The following is an 18,406-nucleotide window of genomic DNA, read 5'->3' as shown; positions in this document are numbered from 1 at the left end:
AACGACTTACACCGAAGAACGTAGTATCCATACAAATTCAGAAAGATGCAACATACGACTTAGACCGTAAAACAATCATCGATTATCTTTCGCCACATTTGTATATAGTTGATTTTTCATAATATGTTTTGATTTTATTTTTTAAAATAACATTTAGATTCCAACTTGTTTTCGAACATCCCCCCCCCCCAGCATATCCTGGTTTTCAAGTACCCCAGCAGGGATAGGGTTAAGTGATAGTTTCAAATATCGCTCAAAGGTATTTTATGAGAAATATATTAGTCCAATTTACATGAAAGGGATAGTTTCCAAACTTGTTCAAATGTATTATATACGAACTGTAAATTTGTTCAGTTTACTTTAAAACTGTTTGAAAGGGATGTAAGTATTAACTAAATGAAGGATACAAGGTTGACATGTCTCAAAAAGGATAGTTTCCAACTCTATTTGAAGAGATTGTTATCTAACTAAATTATATTTCTTTCACATTAAAGGATAACTTCTGAAGTTATTCAAAAGAAATTGTTTTAAAGAACTCTTGATTAAAGAGAATGAACCAGAATTAGAAGATGTAATATATTTTTGAGGAGTAATACCGCATTCTGAACTCACCAAGTGCGCCCCTGGAACTTGCTTAATCACCATATTACGGATATTCAAGGAACCATCATCACTCTTCAGGACAATTCTAAATAACCAGATAAATAAATTACTCTTAGATACTTTTATTATTTTCTTAACCCAAAACAATGCAAATAACAATTGTTTCAAAGAGTGAGAACATAACAATTTTTAATTAATTTTCTTTTACAAAGGAAGTACTGATTTCTAGCCTTCAATATCAAATTTTTACGCTATCCTCTCTAAAATTTACTGACTGGTCCTTTTGTGAATAATTATGGCACTTTTTAACTTAACAGTCCCATAAAGCTAAGGTCTTACGTGAGATGATATCCGATTCCAAATCTGTTTTTCAAGAAGAGTGAAGAACCATAGCACCGTACTACTCCCTAACCACCAACACCACGATTATTATCAATCAGACTATCAGGGCGCTTCCGCCCATCTTCTATTTTAACTTTTCACTGTTGCGGATTTACAATATTTTTTTTCGTGGATTCTCAACGTTTTTGTAATTTTGAGCATCAGTAAACCTTCCTTGGGGTCACGGGAGGACCCACACAAAATTTAGGTCCGATCGGTTCAGCCTTTTAGACGTTTTAAATCAAATCATGAAGGTTAGAGATTGCTTTAGGCTAAAATCAAACAAACAGCAAAACAAGCAAAGTATATATAAAGAAGTCTATATATATATAGAAGATGGCGTAGTGTATAGGGTGCAATTGGGTGTGATGGCGGGAATCAATAAAAATCCAAGAAGTCAACGGTAACCATAATAACATTGAATTCAATAGGCAATTATATTTATTAAGTAATTATTTTCAATAAAAAGGAATTGAATCAGATTGCCATAATGTCAAATTGTCTAATTCCTATATCTAACTATATAAACCGAAGGTGCAAACCATATCAAAGAAAATCTAAATTAAATAAAATGTGAGACCACATATATACTAAAAATCATAGAATATCTTTAAAAACAAAAACAAATAATAAGGATGCCAACTAGCTCTAACTCACCCATTCTTAGAAATACATATATATATATATATCAATTCAAATCAAATCAGATTTTCATAATAATGGTTTCCTTAGAAATGATCGCTTTTCTATCAGCAAGAATATCTGCTTCATCCATGAAGTGTGTGGTTAATAGTATAACCTAAAAAGATTGTTTGAGTCATACAAAAAACAAAAACAAATAAAAACAAGCAATTCAATTATTTCTACAGAACTTTAATATGTTGTTTCAAGTAACCCTCCATTTGTAGAGTAGCATGTGCGATTTACAACAGAACCCTTAAACCCTCTAGTAGATTGAAAATTGTCGTTTTTCTTGACATTGCCTCTGCACCATAAATCCGCCATTAAGAATCATATCTTAAGAACACACAATGATATTTTGGAAGGTCACATGAAATTATGTATACAGTCCCTTTACGATATAAGAATCTAAACAATCTCGAAAGGTCACCTTTCCTTCCTTCCTCTTCTTTAGTATATTCCAGAGATGTCGACGGCTGTAGGGATCCACACCGGCAGTTGGCTCGTCCAGGAATATCAGTTTAGGGTCTCCAATCAGAGCTATTCCTGGAGAATTATTAGTTCATGGTCTCTATTCAGAGCTATTCCGAGAGAAATATAAATTTAGGGTCTCCATTCAGGGCTATTCCAATAGAAATATCAGTCCAGAGTCTCCAATCAGAGCAATTCCTGGAGAATTATTAGTTAAGGGTCTCTAATCAGATCAATTCCTGGTGAATTATTATTTAAGGGTCTCTAATCAGAGCTATTCCTGGAGAATTATTAGTTAAGGGTCTCCAATCAGAGCTGTTCCTGGAGAATTATTAGTTAAGGGTCTCTAATCAGAGCTATTATTAGTTTAGGGTCTCTAATCAGAGCAATTCCTGGTGAATTATTATTTAAGGGTCTCTAATCAGAGCAATTCCTGGAGGATTATTAGTTAAGGGTCTCCAATCAGAGCTATTCCTGGAGAATTATTAGTTAAGGGTCTCCAATCAGAGCTATTCCTGGAGAATTGTATTATATGCAACAAGTGGCCGTTATATGGTAGTCTAAAAAACTTTCATAAAACTGTAGCATGGCGTGCCGGTACACATTAGGCCTGCTTAGCCTATCCAGATAGAGCATGTGCGCAGTCTGTGGCCATAGCTGACCAGGACCAAGTTGACTGACATTTTTTGAGAGAATCCTAAAGGCTAAAATCCGGCTTTAAAAATTAAAATTTTTATTTTTAAAATTCGAAATTTATTTTTAAATATTATGGGTAAGACCGGGCACTCCAGCTAGTCATTACTTTAATAATAAGTTTGTATTGGTTTAATTGTATAAATAGTAAATACCAATTTATGGAAATACTATAATTTTGAGAGCATTATCAGTCTACATGTTTTCTGCACAAGATAACTCATATTGAGAAAGCTTCAGTACAGTTTTGTAATATTGTGGACAAAAGAAAAATATACTTGTAGAAAAAATTGAGAACTCTTTTCATTGAAAAAAAGGAGAAGATTAATTTTTAACTAGCAAGGAAACCCGGAAGATGCCTGGAGATTTTAACAATTTGTCAAACCAAACTAAGAATCTAGTGCAGGTTCTAACGAGATCCTAACCAAAATTTGAGGCAAATATGGCAAGGGGTTTATTAGAATTTAAAAGAACATATAAACAGACAAGCATACAGAGATTACTACTTGATTTATATGATATTTCCTAGGGTGACCCAGCTTTGCCTGTAAACAAAGTTTTCCCTCTAAAGTTGACTTACTCAACTTTTATTTTTTAACCAAGCTTAAAATAATCAATTGGTTCTAGTGAATTCCAAAAACCAAATTTGAGGCAAATAGGTCAAGGCCCAGGGTTCATGCAAGTTAAAAGTGGGCATACAATCTGGCATACTACTTTTAATACTTCGATATGAGAGAAATCTTTTACATTTAGATAATATTTTTACCGACACTGAGTTTCCGTTTTTGTCCCCCTGATAGTTTATCAGTTCTACTGTCTCCTTTGTCCAGTAGATCAATATCCTAATCATCGCAATTTCTTTTTTTTTTTTAGGGGCGTCATTAATTTTTTCAATTTAGAATAGCTTCCTATTCAAAATAACCCGGAATAATATAAATTGATTTATGACTTCAAGTCGTCTTTAACCTTAGAAATAGTATGCGGCATTCAACTGATTTAATAATGTTTTTTTACAATCAATAATTGCAGCCCTTGTACTGCCATTTCCAAAATGTGGTCTGCAATTTTTTAGCTTTCATAATTACCGGAGTTATGAATGAGGCGTTTCCATTGTATTAGTTAATGAATAATGAATGCCACAAGCTATTTGCCACATATGAATATAAAATAAAATAAAATAAATTGCGGCATTTTCCTTTAGTATACTTTCTACTTCTTCTTCCAAATTTTCTTCTTCTATTCCCTAAAATATATAATTATAAGGAAACAAGTTTAATCAAGTTAGACTCAAGTTATGATTTTGAATCCAGTTAAAATGAAATAGAGTAAACAGACACAACTGCTAAGTTGGTTTTTAAGGCACTGGTTGCGCTGTTTGCTTTGATCTAACATCAAAAATCATAATTATTGCTTAATTATCATCGCCTCATTATACAATTTTGAAGCATTAGATATCTCAATGGAAAATTTAATATAACTAAATAACTAAAATGAATACCCTGATTCTTCCGAAGTACTGAAGATGTTCCCTTGGGGTCAACTCGTCAAACAATACATCGTGCTGGGGACAGATTCCGGTCATTCGGCGCACTATCTCCATCTGGTCGGGGTCACTATATATATAAAGGTCATATCAGGTCAATAGATATATATAAAGGTCAAAACAGGTCACTAAAAATATATAAAAGTCACACCAGGTCACTAGACATATTAAAAGGTCGCAACAGGTCACTCGACATTTATAAAGGTCACAACAGGTCACTAGACATATTAAAAGGTCGCAACAGGTCACTAGACATATATAAAGGTCACAACAGGTCACTAGACATATCAAAAGGTCCCAACAGGTCACTAGACATTTGTAAAGGTCAGAGAAGGTCACTCGCCAAATATAAAGGCCACAAAGGGTCCCTTTATCCTCAAATCTATTTAATTGATTTAGTTTAGCAATAAACTTTATCTTATCCAATGGATATTTAAAACAGTCACATCAGAGCTGGGAACTTTTGATTTCTGGATATCGGGATTAATGCTTGATCCACTCTTTTTCTTTGTCTCGAGATTAAATAAGGTTTGTTCTCCTCTAGTTATTAATCTCCAGATTATTTAACTGATCGGTATTAAGGATATCCGATTCAAAAGTTTTCAGCTCTGGTCATAAGATTAAAAGAAGTCACGTTAGAATTAATGGCAAATCTCTTTTGTGTTCTACTCTCAGATTCGGCTAGTTTGAGGATTTAGATGATCTCGTTCATGGATATCTTTTAAGTTATGGAAGACGATACATTGACTCCGCTAGAATATTTAGCTTTAATGTAATTAAAATCAAACTCAAATTTTACCTAATATCGTATCCAAAAATGTGTGCTGAACCTCCACTAGCTGAGGTCATTCCGGTCAACATATTAAATAAGGTCGTCTTCCCTTAAAGAATAGGTAATGTTTGAATATCCTAAATGGAGTTTTTTTTTACCACAACTGCATATTACATATACATAATACAGGACTGCCTACAAATGGAATACTAGCATTAATTAAACTTTAAGTTTAGCTGTAAAACAAATTCAAGTTCTAAAAAATGTTTGATAAAGACGACCTTTGTTGAATTCATTAAAATACTTGTACCTGCACCGTTATGCCCCAGTATTGCAGTTATCTCTCCAGAGTAGATTTTCAAACTAACGCCCTAAATTTTTAAAATATATACAGTGGTCCCGAGAATTATGTGGATCATAACGACCACAGACCAATAAAGAATGGATTTAACTTGCTTTAACGTCTAAGCAAGTTTACTTATTTTTAAAATAATTATTTACAATTTCATCAAATTATTCTTCATAATCCGGTACCCTCCTCTGCCATTTCAAGAATTGCATCCACAATTCACAATGGGTATGAAGGGCGGTACCCCCCTCCCCCCCTATAATGGGTATGAAGGGCAGTACCCTCTAATTAAACATATATCTTTCTAATGAAATAATGTTGCTGATGTTTGAACATTAAACCAAGGATTATAAATTAAATTATTGAACTGCATATTTGATGTGTTTATACTTACATTGACAGCATTTACTGGAGTTTTTCTGAACCCACCAAATACTTTTCGAAGATCCTTAAATAAAAAATTTTAATTCATTTTAGCAATGCCTAACTTTGCCAGTGCCACATTAAAGATCCCATAAATACATTTTATGAATAAAAAATTAAAAATAAAACCTTCAAGAAATTAAAAATGTATTTACGAAAATAGAATGGCAATAAATAAAACAATCTCTAAAATATAAATTCTTATATCATACAAATTAAACCCTAAATAAGCCATACATCGAAAGAATGCATCAAATGTCGTATTCTTCACTTTCTGATAATAGAATGTAAAATAGTATTTTGAAAAATTGTCAAGACGACATTTGATAAATTCTTTCGATGTATGGCTTATTTAGGTTTTAAATGTATGAAAGTAGGAAAATTTCTCCGAATGAAGACATTCGTTCTCTCTCTTTCCATGATGTCATGAAATATAATTGAGATTGAATGTAGCGTATATCAAAGACAATACCTCAATGACAATGGCTTCTTTCTGCTGCATGTCCACAGGAACTGCTTCTATATCCGGAGACGAGATTTCACGGTAAATTCCAGAATATCCCTTAACAATTAATATCTAAAGGGATCGGTCACCTATTTGAAAATACACAAAGTACTTAAACTTTTAAATTTAGGATCACAAGCTTACCTTACCACTCATTCGTGAGGCCGGAAAGTTAAAAACTGTCCATCAAAAATTGAAATTAGATTTTTTAGTAATTTTTTGCAAATTACTTTTAATAATTTTTGTAAATTGGACCAACTTTTGATAAGATAAAAACCATTCAATACTATGAGACCCATTAAACTGTAAAACAGGAAGATGACTATAAATAATTTTGCATTTAAAGCCTAAAAATCAACGGTGAACTGGGTCTGTCCACTGTTTAATGTTTAGTATACACAATTGCTGTATTGAATTAATGTTAATTTTGATATTTTAAATCATAACTTGGATTCAAATCGTCGTCTGTAAGTATCACATTATGTAAGATATAACGAATAGAAGTATGAGTATTTCGAAAAGGTAGACCAGTCAATTCTATTTAGATACAGTAACTGGCGTATCAATCCAATGAAGACGAATTTTTATTCAAGTTTCGATTGTTAACAAACTTTTTTCGAATTACAATTTTACAAGCGAACAAAGAGAAGTTGTTATTTGATAGTTTGACTTTGTTTCCATAAGTATGTGTATTGTGTAACAATGCTGTTTCAAACTTGCAAGAAATAAAATTTAAAACCTTAAGTCGTCTTCGTTGTATGATATATACAACGTGTATAAAATTGATATATTGATATATAAAAGTGTATAAAACAAACGGACTATTAGGTTCTTTAAATACCTGATGACTATGTTCTATTTGATCCTTAGCGTGCAAGAAAAAAGAATAATTATAATTTTTAAATATCTTATGCTAAAATTATATAGTTACCTTTTTAGGTTTTGTTTTTGTCCAGTAGGAAGGTAGGAGACAAAACCAAGGAGGTCGGTTAGTTCCATATTCTGAACATAGATGGAGTTACATGATAGTCAATATTCATTTAGTTACTAATTTAGTTGTAACCTCGCAGTTAATGTTGTTAAAACAAAAATCGACCTAGAATATATATAATCTATTTATATATAGGTTGTCTGGGTGTTTGTTTGATACCGATAAACGTCGAAACGGTAGAACAGATCTAACTTGATTTTTTTGTTGGTCCTATGACCAAAGGGAAGATTTATGCAACATCAAAATTGGAAGAATAAATTCTGGAAAATAGTTTGATTTTTTCAGAAAAATTTGAAATTATTTAAAATGGCCGATTTTTAAAAAACAATTAAAAGCTAAATCTATTAAGACGAAAAGGGGCGCGAAGCACCTTAAAAACCTATTACATATACATACCTGTTGGGATGATGTTATCCAACCAAGCCGCCAAGAAACCGTACAGTACAATGTCAATTAGAATCATAATCATAGCTCCACCTAGGTTTAATATATAGACAATTTTTCAAAATAAAAATCCTGGTTAAAGGTTTGAAGTTGAAAATTAACTGAACTTTTCCGTTGTTGCATGCACAGATTAGGCTCAGTATTCAATACGAATCGATTTGTTTTCATATCCTATGGCTTTTTTTGTGTCTTAAATTTGTTTTTACTTCCAACAGCGGTAAAATAAACGATATGAATCAATTCTTTGAATGTGAACGCGAAGCGCAGAAGAAAAATTCTGTTCTTCCGAATTCATGTGACTTATTTTCCCCATTTTAAAAGTATATCTTTTTATCTGTTTCTTAGCTTCCGTTAGTTCCTGGCTTATTGTTGGTTCGTCTTGTCCGCAGTAAGTTGTTCATGTCAGATCTTTGTGACTATCTTTCTTCTGTTCATAATCCGGCCCACGTGAATTTAACGATTCTGTCAATATTCCAGGAAACTGTGACTTTCGATCACATTTTGACCCATTAAACATAATTTTTTAGCTGTTATTCTTAAATACTTTTGTTGGCATATGCATTTTGAATAAAAATGTATAAAATAAACAAATCCGTAAAGTAAATGATTATTGAATTAAAAAAAAAAACTCGTTTGATTTCAAATAGAAGAAACCGGATGCTGCTCACTCTGGTTAGTCCGGTGTGGGCCATATATACAGAGCGTCCCATATCATATTAGATTATCTCTAATCTTTAACGACAAAAAAAACCCTTAATACTCGAAAAACTTATCATTTTCCGCAAGAAAATTCTTATATAAGCCTTATGTTATTTTTCAAATTGATTTATTCTAATTAAATTTTCTTATTAGTCCCGAAAATCGCAATTTAGACCCGTTGACGGTCTAATATGATGTGGGACACCCTGTATTCCCTAGGTAAGCTGCCCAATTTTTTCCAGTAATGATTCATAATGATAATTTCATATTATTTAAGATTAATTGATCTATTAACGATTCACAATGATTATCAGAGAAAAATACATCGTTTTTTACTATTTCTAGCAGAGTTTAATAAAACCTTGCAAATCACGAAACCTCGTTCCGTTATACAATAAACTTTTAAATGCATAATCCGAATCGTTCGCAATAATCGAAAAAATTATATATATTTTTAGACCATAATTAACCAGGATCTTAGTAGGGGCAACTAAACTTTGAGAAACCCTAGTATACACCCTTGACTTACCTAGAGGAATCCCTGCCTCTCCCGTCTCCCAGATGGAATCCACGCTAAGAGGAATCCCACGGATATCAAAAACCAAAATCTAAAGTTTCAAATCTTTAAAATTTGTCATTTTTTACTTCGTATATTATTTTCATGTCCGGACAAACTTCTAGTCAGTTAATTTACTGAGTTTGTCTTTTAATTGCCCTATTTTGTCTCTTGTAAATGCAGAATTAGTCTTTTTCAGTTTCCGATTATCTTGCTTGGTTTTCTTTTCCTTGTCCTAACCTTTTTCCTTATTTTTTTTCTTTAATTCATCTTATTCTTTATTTGTTTTAGTCCTTAGCCTTTTTTTTGAACTTGGTTGTCTCAAATCTTTAGATTTTTTGGTTTGTAGTTTTTTCATCCTTGACTTTATCTGTTGTTTGAGTGGCCTTGTACTTTGGGCGTCCTTGTTCTTAGACTGTCCTTATAATCTTCAGATATCCTTGATCTTTGGTTATCGATGATAATCTTAAAGGGAGTGTTCGCGAAAAAATGAAAGGGGGTATAGGCTTAATGCGATAAAAAAGCGCTTTTGATCGCTGCTAATCTTACTTCTATCTGTTGCGTCTATAATGAGAAAATTGTTAAAGACGTCTCATACCGAATAACTTAGCGCCCATAAAAATTCAGAAAATTGCAACATACAACTTAGACCGTAAAAAAATCAATTTAATTTCAAACATTAATCATTCAGATATTACAACTATAGTCATCGATTATCTTTCGCCATATTTGTATATAGTTTATATTAAGCTGTTCTTGCTCTTAAGATGTCCTTGATCATTGGTTGTCGTTCATAATCTTAAGATGTCATTGATCTTAAGATTCCCTTGACCTTATAGAGTTCTTGATCTTAAGCTGTCCTTGATCTTTGGTTGTCGTTGATAATCTTAAGCTGTCCTTGATCTTAAGATGTCATTGGCCTTAAGGCAGCCTAGATCTTAAGTTGTCTTAGATCTTCAGCTGTCCTTGATCTAAAGCTGTCCTTAATCTTAAGTCGTCCTTAATCTTAAGTTGTCCTTGATCTTAAGTGGTCCATGACCTTAAGTTGTCCTTTAACTTAATGTCCTTAATTTAAAGTCATCCATACTCATAAGATGTCCTTTATCTTAAGTTGTCCTTGATCCTAAGTTGTTCTTAATACTAAGTTGTCCTTGATCTTTAGTTGTACTTGATCTTGTACTTAAAAATTTGGTAAACTTACATAATTTGGTAAACTTACATAATTTGTTAAAATTACATCTTGCATTGTAAAGTTACATAATTTAGTAAATTTATATAATTTGCAACACGTACCTATATTTTAACCTACATATTTTAATAAAATTACAAAATTTGGTAAGTTTATATGATTTATAAAATTACATAATTAGGTAAAATTACCTAATTTAGTGAATCAAGTACCTTATCCATACTCATTGAGAAAGCTGCTGGACTGAGCAGACCAATTAACCAGAACACCCCAGGGGGAGAATCAGACAGATAAACCTGAAATATTAATCAGAAATCTGGGTGCTTCATGCCGCACATACATATTCGTAATTCGTATACATTATATTTTATAAAGATTATCATTAAATTTACAATTGATAAGTTTGGGGTTAGAAAAATAAGGGAATTTTGTTTTGTTCAATGGATAAATTAAAAAGTTTTCTTCAAAATTACTCAACAGAAACATTTTTTTTTTGCCTCAAACTTTAATTTTCTAATTAATTTATCCTTTAAACCTGATGCTGTCATAGACCTTACTTTTGATTTAAATTGTTACAATCATGAGTTTTTGAGAAAGGTTTTGAAAATTAAAGTTTATAAAAAGTGTGCCTCTACCTGTAGATAGTAGAAGAGAGAGATGATGAGAATGCTTAACCCTCCAGATATGCCAGCAGACTAAAAATCATTTTTTAAAGCTAATACATTTTTCGAAAAGCTTTGTTTAAATTTTATGCATTGCAAGGTGTCAACATATGTGTTTATTTACTAAAGGGATGATCGCTTTATGACTTCGTTTTAGAACTAAGAAAACCGCCGACCGAGGCTTTCTACATGAAAACCTAAAAGTGGTCTAGGAAGTTTTTCTTGTTAGAAACAGATGAAAATTGTTGCCCGTAAAAAATGGATTAACATTAAACACTCAATATTTTTGAAAGCGTACACAATTACTTTCCAGGAATGTTAAGGACATTTTACTCTACCAAGGGAACCCGTGGTAAAGGAAAAGTTTTAAATTCCCAAAAAAGTAGTTGTACACAATTTTATTGTCGTTTGAGATGAAAATGCGCGATTTTTTTTTATAAAAACTACGCAGAGCTGGTCGTTATTTTACATAATTGTCTCGAGGGACGTAAAGTACCTTAACGTCCCTATGTTGGGGGAATCATAGGTCGGTAATGTAATGTAATGTAATGTAATGTAAGGGACGTAAAATACCCTAACGTTGATCAAAAGGCGGTTAAAATTTAAAAAGAAAATGCCCACTTTAATTGCAATTTAAAAAAAAACTAAATTGTTACAAAAAACTAGTCTAGCATATAGTGAAAAAAAACATACTTGCATGCATCAATATCCTCATCCTTACGCGAGAATCCTAATTTTTCGTTAACTTAACATTTTGGAAAGTTTATTTTTTATTTAGCGTTCATAATTGTAAACACCATATTCATAAAATTGTTGAATGACGTCAGCCAGTTCATATTTACTTAGCTAGCCTAGTGTAAACCTAGGCCAAGCTAAACATGGTGCAATAATTTCAACAATATCTATCTATACTACGAGTGACGTATGTTCTATCTATCTATACTACGAGTGACGTATGTTCTATCTATCTATCTACCCAAGCAGGAAAGGGAAGTCACTCCTCACATTGTCAAAAAAAATATTTTTATTTAAGAACTTTTTTGTCCATTGTCGATTTTTCCAAGCAAATCTTAAAATGCAAATATGTGAAAAAATACCCTTTAGATAAGGCATAAAGGCAAATTTTGGCGGATTTTATTCAGTAATCAGTCAGTTCTTTCGATAAACTCATACTACTCAGTACACCGTCAAGTACAGTTAACATACAGACAGGAGCCCATGTTTTACAAACTTAGAACATTCAGGGGGAAAGTTTGAAATATGACCTTTCGACGTATTTTCAAGTGAACCTTCAACTGAAAGTTTATGTCTGATTCAAAACGGTTCATTTTAAATCTTTGTTTGACAAAAAAATAATGAAATGAAGACGACATTTTGGAAGAAATTAGCGGATTATTGTTAAGCTGGATAAAGAGAGCGAAAAGAGTATAAAAACCATCATTGAAATCATTCAATCAATCAATTCAATACAAGTTTCTCTAACTGAATAACTGATTAATTTACAGGGTAACCCACAAAGGATGAGACTTCAGAGACGACTGTACATAATTTATACTTATATTTAGGATCCTCTGCAACTTTAAGCTAGTTTGTTTCGTTTCCATGTCAATATATTGGCAATCAAACGACAATATTCAAAGCAAAAGACTTAATTTAATTTCAAGACTTAATCATATTTCATGAGTTTCAGGTCGTCTTTACAGTCTCAGCCTTTGAATGTAACCCTGTACGAGATTGATTCGACACCCCAAGAGGCAGAATATTTTAAACAACAGTAATAAATCTTTATCTTATTTAAAATCAATATTTTTTATAGAAATGATGATAGTACACCAAAACCAGAAAAATCTTTCGAGATTTTTAAACACGATAGATAGATTCAGCAATGATGTAAAGCATCAGCATTTTAGAGTTTAGGGTAAGTTCATGTTTGTTTTAAAACTTTAGTTCATTCCAAAAATTTGAATTTAATGAATTTGAGCCGCGTCTCGAATCCGGTTTCAATTGAGCGTCGGCTTAAATCTTGAAACATTGAATACAATTGTAAGTGAAACCAACTATATTCGAGCCGCGTCTCAAATTTAAGCTGCGGCTCCAATTCTTTAAATTCGTTCTCAGGACAAATAAGGTGTTTGCTGTGAAAATAACTTTTTTCTTATCTTATTTTTGATGTAGAAATCTTAAGTTTAATTGTCTATAAAGTTTACAGAAACAACGAGTTTATTTCTACAGTTGATATTCAAGTCCATAAATAAATCCAAAATTATTTCAGTATAACTCTGAAGATTCACCATGAAGCTTCATGTTGTTGGAAAAGGTAATAATAAAACAAAACAAATTCCACAATTACAAGAACTGATAACTTATTCATACCTATATCTTTGCAATCTGATGATGTAAACCTCTGATATTTGAAACTGTTTACAATTTGATAAAGCATAATGTACAGCTTAAAATGTTGAAGGGATACGACAGCAGGTTGCAAAGATTATAAGTATTAGAAAATCAAATCTAGTAAAAGCAAAGCTCTTTCGGTTTTTAACAATTTTTATATTTTAAGGTTATTTTCCTTTTCCATCAAACCAGGAACTTAAGCTTCAGTTGTCCTCACGGAAAACGTCATCTTGGAAATTCAAATATTTCTGGGACTTTGTTCATCATGAACACTCTAAAGTTTGGATGAAAAAGATGGCGACGATGTCGAGGGTGACGAGCAGGCAATCTGCTCCACGAGGGGACCCGCGAGGGATTCCAAAACGAGTTTTACGAAAACAAAAGTTGATCCGTGGCTGTCTGGAAGGTTTCGGGGCCATTGGAGTACAAATTGTCAAAGTTGGACAAATTCACCAAGTTTGCATTTTCTGCATTGCGAAAACAAAGTACGGCCTATTCATGGAACATTCTCGCCTCTTTAACTTGCCAGATTTAAAAGGTATACAATATATTTTTTTATATGATTTAAACTTTTAAAAAAAAATATTGTTTTTGTTCAGACGAAATTGAGGAGTACCTGGGGCATTTGAGTTGTGATGACCAAATGTCAACTTTTCAAGGAAGTAGCACACATGTTTGGGCTCCTTCCAACTTTACCGAACCAGATACAACCTTAGTTCAACCTGTTGACCACTTATCAGAATTCTTTAAACCTAATTCTCAACCAACAATAGACCAGTTTTCCGTGGTCACATCCCCCAGATCAGAATTCTCAAATTTTCTAGATAACTCGTCAAAATTTGTTAAAAATCCTCTAAAACAAAATCACCCCTCGGAAGACCACCATAAAAAGAACAACATGGCGTGCAAGAAATACAGAGAAAAACAAAAAGAAAGGTTTAAGTTTAAGCAGGATGAACTTTCAGAGCTTCAAAAAATAAACTCAGAATTAAACAAAAAATTGGAAGCCAAAAAAAATGAGGTGAGACAACTTCAATCCATGCTGATTCGATCAATGGGATATCCCGTTTTGTAAATTGAAATCAAAGTTCATTAAAAAATAAGAAGTCATTTAGAAAAACCTTATCAGTGAAATCTACCATTGCAGATTTTCAAAAACGTGTTTGTCTTGATTCTATATATATTTGACAATATGCAATATGCATCTATTGGTTTTGTTTGCACAACATGTTTTGTTAAATTAAATAATTAAAAAGAGACTTCATAAAAAAATTGTAATAATGTTATGAAAATAAAAGTTTTAAAAATACAGTTTAAACTTTAAAATGTGCTGTCAATAATTAAAGAACTAAAAACTAAATTTCGAAGCAACTAGTTGAAGTGACCGCGCGGTCTTACACCGTGAAATTTTAAAATTAAAATAATCGGTTGGTAGAAAACACCTAATGCACCCTGAGATATCTGAGGGATATTGCACCTACCCTGTTTACCCTATAAGGTAATTTAACATTTGTTCTAATTATCTCTTACCTTGGCTTTACTGAAAAGTGCAGTCATGACGAATGCGAACATGATAATGGATAATCCGAACTCAAACATCAGGACAAACAGGACTAAAATAATCAATTATATCTGTTAATGGATAATCCGAACTCAAACATCAGGACAAACAGGACTAAAATAATCAATTAAACATGATAATGGATAATCCAAACTCAAATATCAGGACAAACAGGACTAAAATAAGCAATTATATCTGTTGATGGATAATCCAAACTCAAATATCAGGACAAACAGGACTAAAATAATCAATTAAACATAATAATGGATCATCCGAACTCTAACATGACAAACAAGACTAGAATAATTAATCAGTCAATCATTAAAGATAAAAAACGCCAAGATTTTTTTTACTAGTACATTGAAAATTAACTAGCGTTTATGTTCATAGGACTTTTATTATCTGTTTTTGAGTCTTACAGTTGAAGAATTTCACAGTTTATTTCAGTCCTATCGTATAATGATCTATACAATCTGTATTGTCAGTTTACCTGGGAGATAAGATGAAGTGTTGTTAAATACAATAAAGTTCATCAGCAAACTTCCTAAAAAGTTCATCAAGTTCAATTAAATATCTAAAATACTAAGCGATGCCTACTTTTGTAGGAGATAGTGTAAAGAAATTGAGTTTTTGTCACAAACTCATATTTTCTAATCCCAATTTCTTTGCAACCTGATGGAGGTGTAAGTTTTTGATATTTCGACAAAAAAAAAATAATGAAATGAAGACGACATTTTGGAAGGAATTAGCGGATTATTGTTAAGCTGGATAAAGAGAGCGAAAAGAGTATAAAAATCATCATTGGAATCATTCAATCAATCAATTCAATACAAGTTTCTCTAACGGAATAACTGATTTATTTACAGGGTCACCCACAAAGAATGAGACTTCAGAGACAACTGTAAATAATTTACAATGTCTATTTCCTTATATTTAGGATCTCTCTCCTACAATTAAACGACAATATTCAAAGCAAAAGACTTAATTTAATTTTAAGACTTAATCATATTTTAAGAGTTTCAGGTCGTCTTTACAGTCTCAGCCTTTGAATGTAACCCTGTACAAGATTGATTCGACACCCCATGAGGCAGAATATTTTAAACAACAGTGATAAATCTTTATCTTATTTTAAATCAATATTTTTATAGAAATGATGATGTTACCAAAACCAGAAACATCTTTCGAGATGTTAAAACACGATGAAAGATTCAGCAATGGTGTAAAGCATCAGCACTTTAGAGTTTAAGGTAACATGCTTGTTTTAAAACTTTANCACCATAACGATTTATAATTTTTTAAATGTCTGCACTGACCCATTTTACAAAAAAACTTTAAAAAACATTTCAGAATGTATTGTGTAAGTTTAACTCAACAATTGTTGATAATGGTCACAAATCAAACATGATTAAGACTTTTCTTGACATGAGCTTGGAACTTTTAATTGAACTCATTCAACCCTTGCAGGGATATTCTCTTATTGGTTCCCTATTCCCCACAGTCTGTATGACCCATGAAAGATCACAAACTCATATTTTCTAATCCCAATTTCTTTGCAACCTGATGGAGGTGTAAGTTTTTGATATTTCAAACTAAGATATTTGATCGAGCAAAATTTATACAGTGAATCCCAGATATCTGAATACATAGCAAGAGTTTTTTATAATGTCGTATTACATTATTTAAGATAAAATGCCGCGGAAAAATGAGTTTGATATTTATATATCAATGGCATTGATATTTCACGGCTATTAATTTACCTTGAATTAAAAATAAAAAGAAGTTTTTTAAGAAGTTTACATTATACTAAACTCTTGCTATGTATTCATATATCTGGGATTCACTGTAGTTTGAAATATTTAAGGTCTACAACATTTTGTTGCAAAGATATAAGAATTATAAATTTGTGGCAGACTAAATTTCTTTATTAACTGATAACCACAATGTATTATTGGTTTTAAAAAAATGATTAAATCAATGGAATAGTACTAGTTCAGTGCCACGAAACCCAAATAGCTTAACTTTATCACCTTTACTTTGCGTTGTCTTGTGTATGTATAATGTATATTTTATTTGCTGCTGCTAATTTACCAAAATGGAGCCTGGTCAAAAAGCTTAACTTCTTAACCTTAACTGAAACTGTTAAACGTAAAAAGTTGAACTCCTTCTTGACTTTGAAACTTGTTCATGAATGAGTTTAACTCATTAATTTTAAATCATTAAAAGATTTTATGTTTGATTATAATTCATGTCTTTATATTTATGTCTGTATATAATTTGCTAGCGTTTGTAAGCATCTTCCTAAAACATATTAGCTGAACCAAATAAACCTGGGGCGAAACTTTTGTATCTCTATTAATCAATGGTTTCAGCGCTCAGACAGTTTCTATCCCCCTGGAAAGCTTAACTCTAAACGCTAAGTACCCCTTTAAATCATTTCTTAATTATCTGTTTGTGGATTTCTAGTATATTCCCGGATTTTAATTCCAAATTCAACAATAAAACGTTTATATTGTAGATTTTGAGTCTTTACAACAGCTGATGCTAAATGCTATCCTAAACAGAAAAATGTTTCCATCTGTAAAAAGAAAGTAAAAAGAAACCACTAAGCCAGATATTTTATGCTTTGCATTAAAAAAAAATAAAAAACGTATGAACAAAGAAATAATTAACAAAAAGTGTTACCTAAGATTGAGGTACAGAGTATTAGGATACCATACACAAAGAACCAAGACAGCCTAAAAAAATTTAAAACTACAAACAACGATTTGAAGCTTGATTTTTGCTTTGTGCATTTAATTGAGTATGTTGATGGTTTACTAAATGATTAGGCACAAAAATAATTCAGTTTTGGCTTATGGGGACCCTGAATGAAAGAAAAAAAACTTAACAAATTCCGAACAATCGTTTCTTAAGTCTCATGCTTAATGGGTAACCCTGTTAAAGAGAATTCAAAGTTTGTAGTTAGAAAAATGTAAAGCAAAACAAATATCAAAAGTTTACACTTGTTGGTTAGACAGATAAAATTTAACTCTTTATTTTTCATGTTTTTTTATATGTTTTTCATGTTTTATTTTTAACTTTTTCATCGTTTATTCTTTCTGTAAAACATTATGTTTGTGTTGGCTGGAAAATTTTATATTTTATAAATTTTAATGTACAGGGTGTCCCATATCAAATCGGACTAATTAACGGGCTCGTTTTTTGGACGACGATATTAATTTATTCATCGTCATTATAGATAAAACTCTGAAACTTGTAGCTTAGAACTCTAGCAGACAATAATTAACATGTCACATTTATTTAACATAAACATGGGGACCCTCAAGCAGGACACTTTCATCCGTGGCCTTCATGTTTATAAAAAGAAATTGTCTCCTGGGGACACACTAACTGTTGCACTAGATTGGTTTTGGATAAATGAAAATCCTAAGAGATACAGTGTTGCTGTTTTTGATTCAAAGCGAAGAAAGGTAAAAAGTTTCACAATTT

At 31.7% G+C, this 18,406-nt stretch overlaps 2 protein-coding genes across 2 annotated transcripts in view; one reads left to right on the top strand and one right to left on the bottom strand.

The window, feature by feature from the left end:
* Window positions 1-18,406, bottom strand: part of LOC111698332 (ATP-binding cassette sub-family A member 9) — a 57,582-nt gene that overhangs the window by 31,852 nt on the left and 7,324 nt on the right. Inside the window, exons 7-26 of the mRNA XM_023468648.1 lie at window positions 17,600-17,652; window positions 15,408-15,461; window positions 14,887-14,969; window positions 10,936-10,995; window positions 10,513-10,596; window positions 9,085-9,163; window positions 7,809-7,889; window positions 7,353-7,423; window positions 7,263-7,286; window positions 6,389-6,478; window positions 5,888-5,941; window positions 5,455-5,515; window positions 5,172-5,253; window positions 4,328-4,442; window positions 4,025-4,072; window positions 3,596-3,671; window positions 2,096-2,211; window positions 1,712-1,783; window positions 943-1,010; window positions 613-688 (exon numbers count right to left, since the gene is read on the bottom strand). Of these exons, the coding sequence (XP_023324416.1) occupies window positions 613-688; window positions 943-1,010; window positions 1,712-1,783; window positions 2,096-2,211; window positions 3,596-3,671; window positions 4,025-4,072; window positions 4,328-4,442; window positions 5,172-5,253; window positions 5,455-5,515; window positions 5,888-5,941; window positions 6,389-6,478; window positions 7,263-7,286; window positions 7,353-7,423; window positions 7,809-7,889; window positions 9,085-9,163; window positions 10,513-10,596; window positions 10,936-10,995; window positions 14,887-14,969; window positions 15,408-15,461; window positions 17,600-17,652 (1,447 nt within the window). The remainder of the gene's footprint in view (window positions 1-612; window positions 689-942; window positions 1,011-1,711; window positions 1,784-2,095; window positions 2,212-3,595; window positions 3,672-4,024; window positions 4,073-4,327; window positions 4,443-5,171; window positions 5,254-5,454; window positions 5,516-5,887; window positions 5,942-6,388; window positions 6,479-7,262; window positions 7,287-7,352; window positions 7,424-7,808; window positions 7,890-9,084; window positions 9,164-10,512; window positions 10,597-10,935; window positions 10,996-14,886; window positions 14,970-15,407; window positions 15,462-17,599; window positions 17,653-18,406) is intronic.
* On the top strand, window positions 12,766-14,615 carry LOC111698333 (uncharacterized). Its single transcript, XM_023468649.1, has 4 exons — window positions 12,766-12,880; window positions 13,235-13,279; window positions 13,523-13,894; window positions 13,956-14,615. The coding sequence occupies exons 2-4, from the start codon at window positions 13,255-13,257 to the stop codon at window positions 14,429-14,431; spliced, it is 873 nt and encodes a 290-aa protein (XP_023324417.1). The 5' UTR covers window positions 12,766-12,880; window positions 13,235-13,254; the 3' UTR covers window positions 14,432-14,615.

The sequence above is a fragment of the Eurytemora carolleeae genome, unplaced genomic scaffold, assembly GCF_000591075.1.
Source record: "Eurytemora carolleeae unplaced genomic scaffold, Eaff_2.0 scaffold325, whole genome shotgun sequence".
Lineage (NCBI taxonomy): Eukaryota > Metazoa > Arthropoda > Copepoda > Calanoida > Temoridae > Eurytemora > Eurytemora carolleeae.
Note: the sequence above shows the minus strand (reverse complement) of the source record. Positions and strands in the feature narration are given on the sequence as shown.